The following is a 13559-nucleotide window of genomic DNA, read 5'->3' as shown; positions in this document are numbered from 1 at the left end:
CTGCCTGGGTGTTGTTATGCATTTGGGCCTGGGTTTGCAGGCCCAAATCTTTCATGTCCACATCCACAGCCACATCCTTCACATTCTCAGAAGCAATGCCTCTGAAAAGGCGAAGGAGGACCTGGAAAACTTGATCCTCACTGTGAACAGGTTCAGAAGGGTCCATGTGTCATGCAGCCAGTCCAGGACAACAGCACGAATGGGGCCTCTGCCTGGCTCTGGGTGCTGAGTTTCTTCCCTCCATACCACACTTGAGCAGAGGCCAGGAAGTGGTGAAAAGCCCACTTTCTGATGCCCTTTGTCTCTGCCTTTAGAGCTCCTGCCCCACAAAGGGTAACTGAGTCCCAGGGCAGATGTGTGAAGCGAGGGATGCACAGTATGAGGGAACTTAATGGGTGCCAAAATCTCAGGTTCATGTAGGAAGTGGAAATGCCCCAGGATTGCCCAAGGCCTCTTCCTTTGGGACTCCCAGGGTGAGTAAGAGCTCCCTTACTCAGCTGTGATGCCACCACCCTCTTCAGGGGCCCCTCCTAGCCAGGTGTCAGCAGAGAAGGAGGAGGAGGAGAGGGGAAGGAGACGAGGCCACCACCCCAGTCCAAGGCTGCTGGCTCCCAGGCCTGGTGTTGGTGGGAGGGACAGGGCGGGGCGGGAAAAGCCTGCTGCCTGCCGGGAGCCAAAGCGAAAGCACTCTGGCTGGGACTGGGACGGGATTCAGGACTCCCAGGAGAGGGAGTACTCAAGCCAGCACCGGGACCCCAGGCTGAGGAGGGATTCTAGCCCCTCCTACCCGCAAGCTTGGGGCTGAGTGGGAGCAGAGGTACGGTGTCTGCCCCCCCCTCTGGGGGGGGACGGACAGGGCCTTGGGCCTTGGTGCCTCCTGGCACCTGGAAGATGCCTGTGCCTTGGTTCCTGTTGTCCTTGGCACTGGGCCGAAGCCCCATGGTCCTCTCTTTAGAGAAGCTTATGGGGCCTCAGGACACTGCCCGCTGCTCTCCGGTAAGTCTGGGGCACTGGGAGGGTTGAGGAAAGCATAAGTTTCAGTCTGCGGCCCATTGAGGCCCTAGCCTGGTTCCTGTCACTGTCACCACCACCAGAACTGCCCTGGCTGGTCTGTCTGGTGCTGATGGGATAAAAGAAGAATGAGAAGGGGGCAAGAGCTGGGTTTGTCTTCTGGGAGGAGCTTGAATGAGGAGGCCCAGAAGGGTGGGCAGGGATATCAGGCAGGGAGAAATGTCTAGATTTCATGGCGTGAACTCTGACTGTCTTTACCTCCTTCCCAGGGCCTTTCCTGCCACCTCTGGGGTGAGTAGCCCTACTGTTAGAAAGAAAAGAACTGTCCAGGTTGGTGGAGGGGGGGGGTGATGTTCCAGTTCCATGCCCTCACCACCCACCCACAGCCTGGGAAGAGCCCCAAACCCCTTGGCCTTCTGGGGGTGTCAGGTACAACTAACCTCTGCATTATGAACAGCTTTAGTTCCCACCACCTTTCATGCACAGATGGTGACGTGCTCTGCCTGCCTGGGAGCATCGTGTCTGCCCCAGGCCCTGTGCTGGTGCCCACACGCCTGCAGACAGAGCTGGTATTGAGGTGCTACCAGGAGACTGACTGTGACCTCTGTGTGCGTGTGGCCATCCACTTGGCTGTGCATGGTGAGCATTATATTTCCCAACTGTATGTGCACATGTCAGCATGTCTGGATGGGCACAAGGGCTGAGAAGTTGGTCAGGCAGTCCTGCGCATCCTCGGTATTCTCCTGGAGAACACTGGTCATAGGACCCCCAGGTCAGCCTGGTCTCCCTGTCTCCCCCCCCAGGCCCCAGGCCTGGCCCCTCCTTCCCAGCACTGGGCTTTCAGGAAGGAAATCAAGCCCAAGGCCAGCCCAGAGCTGGGGCCTGACCTGGAACTTGTTCTCGGCTCCTTCTAGGCCACTGGGAAGAACCTAAAGATGAGGACACGTTTGGAAGAGCAGCTGATCCAGAACTGGAGGAGCCTAGGAATGGTGAGGACAACCCAGCTGGCCCAACTGCCCCTAGCCAGGGCCTTGCCCAAGGCCTCTGGGCTGACCGGTGCCCCACCCTGTTGCTCACAGCCTTTCTCCAGGCCCAAGTGGTGCTCTCCTTCCAGGCCTACCCCACTGCACGGTGCGTCCTGCTGGAGGTGCAAGTGCCTGCTGCCCTCGTGCAGCCTGGTCAGTCTGTGGTATGCGAAATAATAATAATAGCAATGACTATCTTCTAAATATGACATCTGTGAAGTCCTCTTGTATGTGTTATCTCTGTGTACTGACTCTGGTGGGGCTTCAGGCAAGCCCTTTCAGCCCTTTATGCTTCTTTTTTCCTATCTGTAAAATGGAAATAATAATAGTCCTGCCTCATATGGCTGTTGTGAAAAGTAGATGAGCTGGTATGTGTAAAACGCCTGGTGTAATGCCCAGCTCTGAAGGGTTTCAGGAAATTTAATTTTCACTTTCTTTTGTAATCTTCAAAAGTACGCCTGAACTAGGCTTTATTATTACCCTCATTTTCCAGAGACAGAAACTGAGGTTGGACCGGGGAGGTCTGTGGGCTGGATCCACTTCTCTGGACTTTCTGCAATACCATGTCTGCCCTGTGTATATACCGTGGTGCAGGGTGTTGGGGCTTCTCCCTACTTCAGGAGGCCACATGTGTTTGGAAGGTGTAACTTCACTTGGGCCAAATCACGCAAACCCTTGACTTTCCCTCATGCCCCCAGCTCCTAGCCAATATCCTCTTGCCTTGAAAATTGTAGAACAGGAGAAAATCTGCTGGCCCACCTCAAAGGGCAGTTGTGAGGACCACTAGGGCATTGGCTGTGGGAAGTGGCATCCCACATCTGTATTGGGGTATCTGATCACCTTAGCTTTGGCCACATGGCTCAGGACAGCAGAGGTGGGGGCAGGGACTCAGATATCAAGGGCCCTTATCCCTCCCCTTCTGAGGGTGTGTGCTTTAGAACTAGAGGCCTTTAAAGGAAACATTAATGGGAGAATTTGGGGCTGTACAGTATAGAGTCATTGGTTTGTGGGGAGGGGAGTGGAGCTGCCCATGGAGGAGCTCAGAGCCCTTGGCCTGTATTCTGAGCCTATACCACCAGCCATCCACTACTCCTCTCCTCACAGGGCTCTGTAGTATTTGACTGCTTTGAGGCTGCTCTGGGGGCTGAGGTGCGAATCTGGTCCTACACTCAGCCCAGGTACCAGAAAGAACTCAACTTCACACAGCAGTTGCCTGGTAAGTGCCCCAGAGCTTCAGGGACCCTGAGTCCTGGCCCCTCTAGTCTCTTTCCCCTATGACCATTGCCATTCTGCTTTCACCCCCTTCCTAGTCCCATCCACTCTCAGGCAGAGGTCTGAGCTCCCATCCTCCCCAGAATCTATCCCTCTTGTCTCCTCTCCTCAGGTGATATTACTTCCCAGTGCCTGAGGAAGGTGCTTTGGGCATTGGATAGATGGGTTGGTATTTAGGGGATAAGGAGCCCTTCCCAGTGCTCCCCATGGGTTGGATTGTCCCCTTTCTATCTTTGGCTCCTGGTCCCACTGGAGGCTTTTCTGTGATCTCTCCCCAGACTGCAAGGGGCTCGAAGTCCGGGACAGCATCCAGAGCTGCTGGGGTAGGGGCTATGGCCAGTGGGGCTGGAAGGAGGGAGGGGCAGGGTCTAGAGTGTGAGGGACTCTGGAGGTGGCTTCAGGTCTGGGCTTCCCACAATCCAGATGCTCATAGAGTTCATTCATTCATCACACATAACTGCAGTAGCTCCTATTCTGTGCCAGGCATTGGGAACATGAAGGTAAATCTCTCACTCTTTATAACAGATTTATTTATTAGTATGAGGAACATCTAGAGGCCCAAAGCATTGTTAAGATTATGGTACACCCCACTACCACCACATATCAAAATAAAAATAATATTAAACCATAAAATAAAGGTTAGGAAAGTCAAGGCTCTGATGATTTTTCCTAGGCACTATTTGAATTTTATTTTCACTTTGTTCACTTTTCATATTGTATTTTCTTTTTTACTGTGGTATAAGATACATATAGAAAAGTGTGTTGGGACACCTGGGTAACTCAGCAGTTTAGTGTCTGCCTTTGGCTCGGGTGTGATCCCGGGTCTGGGGATCGAGTCCCACATCGGGCTCCCTGTGAGGAGCCTGCTTCTCCCTCTGTCTATGTCTCTGCCTCTCTCTCTGTATCTCTCATGAATAAATAAATAAAATCTTAAAAAAAAAAAAGTGTTAAGTGCATTCATTCAGTAGACACTGGTTCATCTATTCAACAGACATTTATTTTAAAAGATTTTATTTATTCATTTGAGAGAGAGAGAGAGAGAGAGAGCGCACAACCCAGGGGGAGGGGTAGAGGGGGAGGGAGAAGCAGACCTACTGAGCAGGGAGTCCGAAGCAGGGCTCAATCCCAGGACCCCAAGATCATGACCTGAGCCTAAAGCAGATGCTTAACTGACTAAGCCACCCAGGTGTCCCTGTTCAACAGATACTTATTGAGCAACGACTCTGCCCAAGGAATAGTCCTAGGCAGTAGAGATAAACCAATAAACAAAACTAACAAAAATCCCAGACTTACAGAGCTGACATTCTAAATGCGAGTCAAGGTCAGGGTACAGGTGGTGGAGGACACAATAAACACATGGAGATGTGAACTATGCAGTAAGACGTAATTGGTGCTATGGAGAAAATTTGGGGAAAGGAAAGGAAGATAAAAAGGAGTTGGGAGTTGCAGCAATCAAGGATGGCCTCACTCTAGTGAGTAAACAGCTGAAGGAGGTATGGGAGGAGCCAAGTCGGTATCTGAGGGAAAAACATTCCATATGCAGAGGGAACAGCCAGTGCAAAGGCCTGAAGCAGGAATGTATCTGGTGTGTTTAAGTATTAGTAAAGAGGGCAGTGTGTTTGCAGCAGATTAATTAAGGACAAGAGTGCTAGGAAATGAGGTTAGAACAGGTAGGATCTTGCAAGCCATTGTAAGGACCCTGGCTTTTACTCTGGGAGTAATTTGGGGGGCTCATCAGAAGGTTCTGAGCAGAGAAGCATGATTTATCTTACAGTGTTTATAGGATCCTTCTGGCTGCAGAGGGAGAAGAGTTGTTTCAAGATACTGGGCTGGCTGCTAGGGACAAAGTCTGGTCTGAGATCTCTGCCCTCCAAGAGTCTTCCAGTCTCAGGGATTTGAAGGAAATTCCAAAGGGTCAGTTGGAGGGATACGACCAGGGCTGAGTATAGAAAAAGGGTGAAAGAAGTTTCTCTTTGCATCCCCCCACAGCCCTGCCCTGGCTCAATGTGTCTGCTGATGGTGATGATGTATACCTGGTGCTGGATGTCTCTGAGGAGCAGCGCTTTGGCCTCTCCCTGTACTGGAACCAAATCCAGGGCCCTACAAAACCCTGGTGGCACAGAAACCTGGTGAGGGCTCTGTCTCCCTAAATCCATTCCCAGTCTAGGCTGATGCCCAGGCTAAGGATGTAAGTGCATCATCAAAGGGGATCCTTGAAGAGGATACAGCAACCCACACCCAAAGCAAGAAACACTGGTGGGGGAACAACTGCCTGCCTGGTTTCCTCAAGTCTGGCTTCCAGCCTTCCTCCTCCTCATCTTCTCCAACTTCTCGCCTTCTGTTTGTCCCACAGACTGGGCCACAGACCATTACCTTGAACCACACAGACCTGTTTCCTTGCCTTTGTATTCAGGTAAGAAAAGAGTGTAGGTAGGTGCCAGGGGAAGGGGGTTGTGGCATTGATGAGGAAGGTGGCCTTTACCTTCCTTGTCTCACCATCCTCCACACTCCTCTTTGAGATGGGAACTCTTTCTCCCTAAGGTGACTAGCCCTTTCTTGACCTTTGCTGCCGTGTCTTCTGCCTATTGCAGGCTCTGAATGTTCTTCATGAGCCTCTATGCACCAGGACTCCTACTCATGCTTCATGGCCCCATTCTTTTTTTTTTTATTTTTATTTTTTATTTTATGATAGTCACAGAGACAGAGAGAGGCAGAGGGAGAAGCAGGCTCCATGCACCGGGAGCCCGACGTGGGATTCGATCCTGGGTCTCCAGGATCGCGCCCTGGGGCGAAGGCAGGCGCCAAACCGCTGCGCCACCCAGGGATCCCTCATGGCCCCATTCTTTTTAAAGATTTATTTATTTATTCATAGAGACACAGAGAGAGAGAGAGAGAGAGAGAGAAAGAAAGAAAGAGAGAAAGAGAGAGGCAGAGACACAGGCAGAGGGAGAAGCGGGCTCCTTGCAGGGAGCCCGACATGGGATTCAATACTGGGTCTCCGGGATCACACCCCAGGCTGCAGGTGGTGCTAAATCCCTGTGCCAGCGGGGCTGCCCTCATGGCCCCATTCAAATGTCACCTCTTCCTTGAGGCCTTCCCCTGCTCCTCCAATTGTTTCTTTGTGCTCCTCTGGAAAACACAGCATGTGCTGTGAACTCAGACTGGTTTGAATCCTGACTGTTGCCATTTGCTAACTGTGTGGCTTTGTGCAAGTCACTTTACCTCTCTGAGTCTGTAAATGGGAATAACAATACCAGCCTTATGGAGATTTTATAAAAGGAAGTATCTAGGCTTCTATATGTTGGCTCTTTCTCCTCCTCCTCATTTTTATTTATTTAATTTTTTAAAAGATTTTATTTATTCATGGGAGACACACAGAGAGAAGCAGAGACACAGGCAGAGGGAGAAGCAGGCTCCCCGCAGGGAGCCTGATGCGGATCTCCATCCTTGGACCCGGGATCACACCCTGAGCAGAAGGCAGATGCTCAACTGCTGGGCCACCCAGGCGTCCCTCTTCTTTTTTTTTTTTTTTTAGATTTTATTTTTAAGTAATCTTTACACCCAGCATGGGGCTTGAACTTAACAACCTTGAGATCAAGAGTTGCATGTTCTACCAACTGAATTAGCCAGGTGTCTCTCTTTCCTCTTCTGATTGCACATTTATATGATGATCAGGTCCTATCTATTTTATCTCTAGCATGAACACCTGTCATTTCCACTACCTGAAATGCCTTCACTTCTTTTCTATACAACCAAATCCTTCCAGCTCAAATGTTATCTCAAAGCTTCCCAAAGCTTTTCCTCAACTGTGTGGCCTCTTCTTTCTTCCAGTCTTCTTGCACTTTTGTCTTTTCTTGTTCGTTTATCACTTCCTTTCTCATTTGGGCATCTTCTTGCACACAATAGGTGCTCAATAAATGAGTGATTAATTTGTTAATTTATATACATTTTTTTTATCCTTACTACAAATGTGACTTTGTAATTTTCTTGATGACAGGAAATAATACCTAATTAAAATTTAGTAACTCCCCCAGAGCCTTGCACAATTCCTACCTGGAATGTAGTAGGTGCTAATTAAGTCTGTTAAAGGGGGCTGCCTGGGTGGCTTAGCGGTTTAGCACTGCGTTCGGCCCAGGGCCTGATCCTGGAAACCCAGGATCGAGTCCCATCAGGCTCCCTGCATGGAGCCTGCTTCTGTCTCTGCCTCCCTCTCTCTCAAGAATAAATAAAATCTTAAAAAAAAAGTCTGTTAAAGGAATGAATGAATGAATGAATGAATGAAACTCTACAAACACACTATGATAGGACGCACAACAGATGTTCATGAAATGTTTGCTGTGATATAAACATCCTTACTGCCAAGCACAATGCCTGCCACATAGTAGGTGTTCTTAATTAAAAGTTTGCTGAATAAATTAATGTATTATCTATACTGCTTACCACAGGGCTAAGTACAGAATAGAGGTGCTTTAAAAGTTTATTGAAAGTGGGCAGCCTGGGTGCTCAGCGGTTTAGCGCTGCCTTCAGCCCAGGGCATGATCCTGGGATCAAGTCCTGAGTCGGGCTCCCTGCATGGGGCCTGTTTCTGCCTCTCTCTCTGTGTCTCTCATGAATAAATAAATAACATCTTTTAAAAAATAAAAGTTTATTGAAACAAATGAGGTACTTGGCTGGCTCAGTCAAAAGAGCTTGTGACTCTTGATCTCAGGGTTATGAGATTGAGCCCCACACTGTGGGTAGAGTTTACTTTAAAAATACATATATATTCTATTGGAAAAATAAATGAATGTGTCTTAACACTTAGCACAGTACCCGGCATATAGTAGGTTCACACAAAATGACTATGGATTTAGTTATCAACACCCCTAGTGCTAAGACACAGAGTAGGTACTCATTAAAAGTCTTTTGAATTAAGGTGTTGCTAGATAATGGCATAGGATTTGCTGGAAAAATAAAAGTGTGCAACTCTAGGGCTTTACAAAGGGAAAAAGACTGGGCAAGTGTTGATGAAATATTAGTTGAATGAATGTATCTCCAGTGCCTAGCAGAGGGCCTGGCACATACTCCTGGAGGGTCAGCTGGGTAGAATGGATTAATAGAGCTCTATTTCTTTTCCAGGTGTGGCCTTTAGAGCCCGACTCTGTCAGGACAAGCATCTGTCCCTTTAGGGAGGGTGAGCAGACCAGGGCTGGGACCAGGGTGGAATGGTGCAGGTGGCCACATGCTGCATGCCCAGTGACCCCACCCTCTCCTCGCAGACCCTCGGGCACACCGGAACCTCTGGCGTGCAGCCCGGCTGCAGCTACTGCCCCCACGGGGCTGGCGGTTAGATGCACCCTGCTCACTGCTTGCTGAGGCCACTCTATGTTGGCAGGCACCAGGCGGGGGCCCCTGCCAGTCGCTGGTCCCGCCTCTGTATCAAGCAAATGTCACTGTAAATGTAAGTGAAGTTGTGGGAGGCTCCTGGGATCAGGAAAGGAAGGGGAGCCCAGGGGTCACATTTCCTGACCTCACCCATTACCCCTTCTCCACAGAAGACACTTGAGTTGCCGTTGCTGAATGCCCACCCCAACCTCTGTGTCCAGGTAAGAAGGGGCTGGACCGCACATGGACACCCCCCCCCTCCGATAATTCACTGTCTTCTGGACCCACTCTATCCTTGGGTCACTGGAAGCAAAGTTGTTATAGGCTACCTGTGAGATTCGTACTGTTTATTTTAGCACTGCCGTGGGACTCTGACCAAGTCATTTCACTGCTCTGAACATCAGTCTCCTCATCTGTTTAATGAGGATGATAGTTAACTACTTCACAGTAGTGAATAAAACCAATACATGTACCCACTCTAGAGAGCTTATGTTCTGATGGAGAAAGACAGACGGTAGACTTAGTGAATAATACAGTATAGAAGTGGAGTCGTCAGGTGAGGCCTTTGGTGAAGGTGGTTAGATGAGAAGGGAATGTATAAAGTGCTTTTCAGACATGAAAAGAGATAATTTAGGGTCATAAGGCTCTTCAGATCAGATGCCCTCATGAGGTTGAGGCTGATAAAAATAAAGTATCTCCTTTTTTTTTTTTTAAGGAAAATCCACTTTATTTTTTTTTTTAATTTTTATTTATTTATGATAGTCACAGAGAGAGAGAGGCAGAGACACAGGCGGAGGGAGAAGCAAGCTCCATGCACCGGGAGCCTGATATGGGATTCGATCCCGGGTCTCCAGGATCGCGCCCTGGGCCAAAGGCAGGCGCCAAACCGCTGCGCCACCCAGGGATCCCAATAAAGTATCTCCTTATCACCCAGCCTTGAACCCTGATCTGCCTAACATTAGGTCCAGAATGCAGGACCCCCACCCCCGCCTCTGCCCCCCCCCCCCACACACACATCCTGACTGGCCTCCCCTTACTGTCCTTTTTTTCTGTTGTGGCCATGCCTCTTGCTTTTCTGTGTGCCTTTAACCTTGACTTCTTCTAAGCAGGTGAGCAGCTGGGAGAAGCTGCAGCTACAGGAGTGCTTGTGGGCTGGTGAGTGAAGCCTGGGGAAGGTTGGGACAGGGCCATTGCAGTAGAGGTGAGCCCTGGAAGTGCCAGTTCATGGGGGTGGAGGTCAGGCATGGGAAGGGGTGGGAGCAAGTGGCAGCCTCCAGCATGGCTGGGTCTCACTCAGAGTGGGCTCTCACCCCTTCCAGACTCCCTCAGGGCCCTCAAGGATGATCTGCTGCTGGTAGAGACACGAGGCCTCCAGGACAACAGATCACTCTGTGCCTTAGAACCCAGTGGCTGCACCCCACTACTCAGCAAGGCCTCCACGGTGAGGACGAGTGGACCCTCCTCCATGTACCTTTCTGGTTCCATCTCAAATCTGGCTTCAAATTTTCAGTTTCTCCTCTGTGCCAGGCCCTATGCTGGTCTCTGGGTATTTGGGGGTGGACTCCGACCCAGGCCCTGTTCTCAGTGACCTCTTACAAGTCTCTAGCCCTGCACCACCCCCCACCCTGCCACTATTCTGCTCAGCTGCAGCTTGGTGGTCTCCTAAGTGTGGTGCCCCTAGGTGACAGCCTCCTTTTGGCTTGGCAGAGGGCAGCTCGCCTTGGAGAGCAATTACTACAAGACCTGCAGTCAGGCCAGTGTCTGCAGGTGAGTAGGTGGCAGGAGGGCCCTGTGCCAATGCCCAAGGGCAGTAGGCCTAAAGGTCTGTATTTAACTTCTTCCATCTCTTCCTGTGCCTAGAAAAGGGCACCAGGGAAACTCTCTCTTCCTAAGCAGGGGCCTCCTCACTGCCTCTCTAGTACCCATTCATCATCTATTTCTGCTTATTTTGTGTCCAGCCCTGGGGAAGCCAAGACTTGAAGAAGCATATAGTTCCTGTTCCCAAGTTGCTCACTGCTGGCTAGAAAACAGTAAACAGAACCAAATTCATATGTGCTAAGCACTGGGTTCCAGGGAGAGCTTCAAGGAAGGGTGATTTCATGTGGGCCAGATTTGGCATGGAGTAGGCACAGCATGATCAAAGAGTGGCTTTCAGGGACTTGTGTGTGTATGAAGTGTGCAAAGTTGGGACTGGGAATTTGGAGATCAGTCTGGCCAGAACTTGGTGGGACTTCTGGGGCTGTGGCCTTGGTTTTGTTTGTGTCTTACAGCTGTGGGAAGATGAGCTGAGAGCACTATGGGCCTGCCCCATGGACAAGTGTGAGTATTACAAGAGCTGCCCTTCCTCTCTGTACCAAGACTGGCATCTAGACATTCCTAGGAGGGGCACATGCAGTGGCCTTGTCATTCCCTGGCTCAGATCAATCAGAGGGACATTCCGTCCTTCATTCAAAAAATAAGATAGCTTACAGGGATTCAAGCATCACCAAAAAGACACAATCCCTGCTCCAATTGCAGCCATAGAAGGCTAGGAAGACATTAGCTAAACAATCACTTACGCTTAGTAAATGTGAGCTATTGAAGCATTCATTATAAAGTGTCTATATCCATAAATGCACATAATGGGGGCCTGACTTAGATTGGGGTGAGGCCAGGAAAAGGTTTCGGGTGTTCTGAAGGCTGAGCTAGGTGAAGGGGAGGAAGAGTCTTTTTTGAGAACTTCAAGGTGGCCAGTGTGGCTGGAGTGTCTTGGAAGGCAGGCCTCAGACTTGGAAGGCAAACCTCTATCCCAAAGATGGCAGGGCTATCTAGGACCTTGGGAGTTGATGTAAGGAATTGGTTTTTTTTTTGTTTTGTTTTGTTTTCTTTTAAAGAGAGAAAGAGGGGGAAGGAGCAGAGAGAGAGAATGTTAAGCACACTCCACACCCACGATCTCACAACCCTGAGATCGTGACCTGAGCCAAAATCAAGAGTTGACCCTTAACCAACTGAGCCATCCAGGTGCCCCTTAGGAAAATGGATTTTATATTAAGAGCAGGAAGCAGGAGCTTCCTGAAAGGCAATAATCGAATTTGTATTTTAAAAAGATCTCTGGGCCTGCCATGTAGTGAAGAACTTGAAGGCAAAAAAGAGGTTAGGGACACCAGTTAGAAGGCTGTTGGAGTCCTCAAAACAGTGAGGTCAAGGGCCCAACAATCCTAGCCTTAGGAGACAATATTACCTGACATTTGAGCCCTTACTATGCCCAGCATAAGTGCTCTGTATTTTTTTTTAAGATTTTATTTATTTATTCATGAGAGACACACACACACAGAGGCAGAGACACAGGCAGAGGGAGAAGCAGGCTCCCCACAAGGAGCCTGATGTGGGACTCAATCCCTGGACCCTCAATCCCTGCACCCTGAGGGTAAGGCAGATGCTCAACCACTGAACCACCCAGGCGCCCCACTTTGTATTAATATAGGTGGTCCTCACAGCAACCCTATGAAGAATGTACTATTGTGAACCCAGTTTTAGAGGTGAAAACAGACAGAAAATGAAGTGACTTATCCAAGGGTCACCCAAGTAGATGGACCTATGTCCATATATTGACTCTGACACTCTACACCGTGGATTTGGGGCAAATCTCTCCACTTCTCTGAGCCAGTTCAGTCACCACACGGCAGCCTCAGAGATCTTTTAAATGAGTTCTCCTTAGTGAAGTGGGGTGAAAAGGTAAGGTATCTAACCAGCCTGTCCTCTCCCCCGGGTCTCCTAGACGTTCACCAGCGCTGGGCCCTGGTGTGGCTGGCCTGCCTACTCTTGGCCTCTGTGCTTTTCCTTCTCTTCCTTTTCAGGAAGGACCACGTGAAAGGTGAGCACCTGCTAGTCCCCTTACTTCCCAGGGACAGGGCTGGGCGTGCCCCCTGAGAATTCCCTTGAGAAGGTGGCGGCTGAGCTCATGGGCCGCCCGCGCCCCTCTCCCCTAACAGGGTGGCTGAGGCTCTTGAAGGAGGACCTCCGCGCGGGGGGTGAGTGCGAGCAAGCGCCGGGCGGGGGGCCGCCCCCAGCGGGCCGGGCCTCAGGCCTTCTCACGTCTCCTCTTCCCCTCTGTTCTCTCTGGCAGCTGCCGCCAGGGCCCGCGCGGCTCTGCTCCTCTACTCGGCCGAGGACTCGGGCTTTGAACGCCTGGTGGGCGCCCTGGCGTCAGCGCTGTGCCAGCTGCCGCTGCAGGTGACCGTGGACCTTTGGAGCCGGCGTGAGCTGAGCGCGCAGGGGCCCCTGGCCTGGTTCCACGCGCAGCGGCGCCAGACCCTGCAGGAGGGCGGTGTGGTGGTCCTGCTCTTCTCGCCCGGGGCCGTGGCGCTGTGCCACGAGTGGCTGCAGGACGCGGCGTCGGCGTCGGCGTCCGCCCCGCACGGCCCGCACGACGCCTTCGCCGCCTCGCTCAGCTGCGTGCTGCCCGACTTCCTGCAGGGCCGGGCGCCCGGCCGCTACGTGGGGGCCTACTTCGACGGACTGCTCCATTCGGGGGCCGTGCCCGCCCTGTTCCGCAGCGTACCGGTCTTCTCCCTGCCCTCCCAGCTGCCCGACTTCCTGGGGACCCTGCAGGGGCCTGGCGCCCCCAGTCCCGGGCGGCTCGGGGAGAGGGCCAAGCAAGTGTCCCGGGCCCTGCAGCCCACCCTGGACCAGCTGCTTCAGGCTCTCGGAGGTCCCGGGGGCCCCGGGGGGGGCACGCGGGATGGCACGTGAGGCAGGGGAAGCGACTCGAATAAAGGCAGACGCTATTTTTCTACCCGCGCCTCCCGCCAGTGTCTGCGACCGCGTAGCCAGCCGAGCACCACGCCCGCGGCCCTTTAACGCCGGGACAGGTGCAGCCCGGCGCCGCCTGCGGGCTGCTGACGTAGC

At 51.5% G+C, this 13559-nt stretch overlaps 1 protein-coding gene across 13 annotated transcripts; it reads left to right on the top strand.

Annotated features, from left to right (window-relative positions):
* Positions 1 to 552: 552 nt before the first annotated feature.
* On the top strand, positions 553 to 13446 carry IL17RC (interleukin 17 receptor C). Of its 13 annotated transcripts, none has more exons than XM_026016838.2 (19): positions 553 to 996; positions 1281 to 1302; positions 1498 to 1650; positions 1926 to 2000; positions 2091 to 2189; positions 3141 to 3252; positions 3587 to 3631; positions 5298 to 5437; positions 5662 to 5721; positions 8427 to 8481; positions 8567 to 8748; positions 8843 to 8893; positions 9782 to 9827; positions 9992 to 10113; positions 10380 to 10439; positions 10943 to 10991; positions 12430 to 12525; positions 12644 to 12682; positions 12778 to 13446. In XM_026016838.2, exons 3-19 carry the CDS (start codon positions 1648 to 1650, stop codon positions 13401 to 13403), a joined length of 1860 nt encoding a protein of 619 aa, XP_025872623.2. In that variant the 5' UTR covers positions 553 to 996; positions 1281 to 1302; positions 1498 to 1647; the 3' UTR covers positions 13404 to 13446. The 13 variants fall into 13 exon arrangements, with proteins under 13 accessions (XP_025872623.2, XP_025872621.2, XP_072578276.1 ...); XM_026016836.2 differs by having other exon boundaries at positions 556 to 996; positions 2091 to 2200; XM_072722175.1 differs by lacking the exon at positions 10380 to 10439 and having other exon boundaries at positions 556 to 996; positions 2091 to 2200.
* Positions 13447 to 13559: the final 113 nt, after the last annotated feature.

The sequence above is a fragment of the Vulpes vulpes genome, chromosome 9, assembly GCF_048418805.1.
Source record: "Vulpes vulpes isolate BD-2025 chromosome 9, VulVul3, whole genome shotgun sequence".
In the NCBI taxonomy this organism is placed as follows: Eukaryota; Metazoa; Chordata; class Mammalia; order Carnivora; family Canidae; genus Vulpes; species Vulpes vulpes.
Note: the sequence above shows the minus strand (reverse complement) of the source record. Positions and strands in the feature narration are given on the sequence as shown.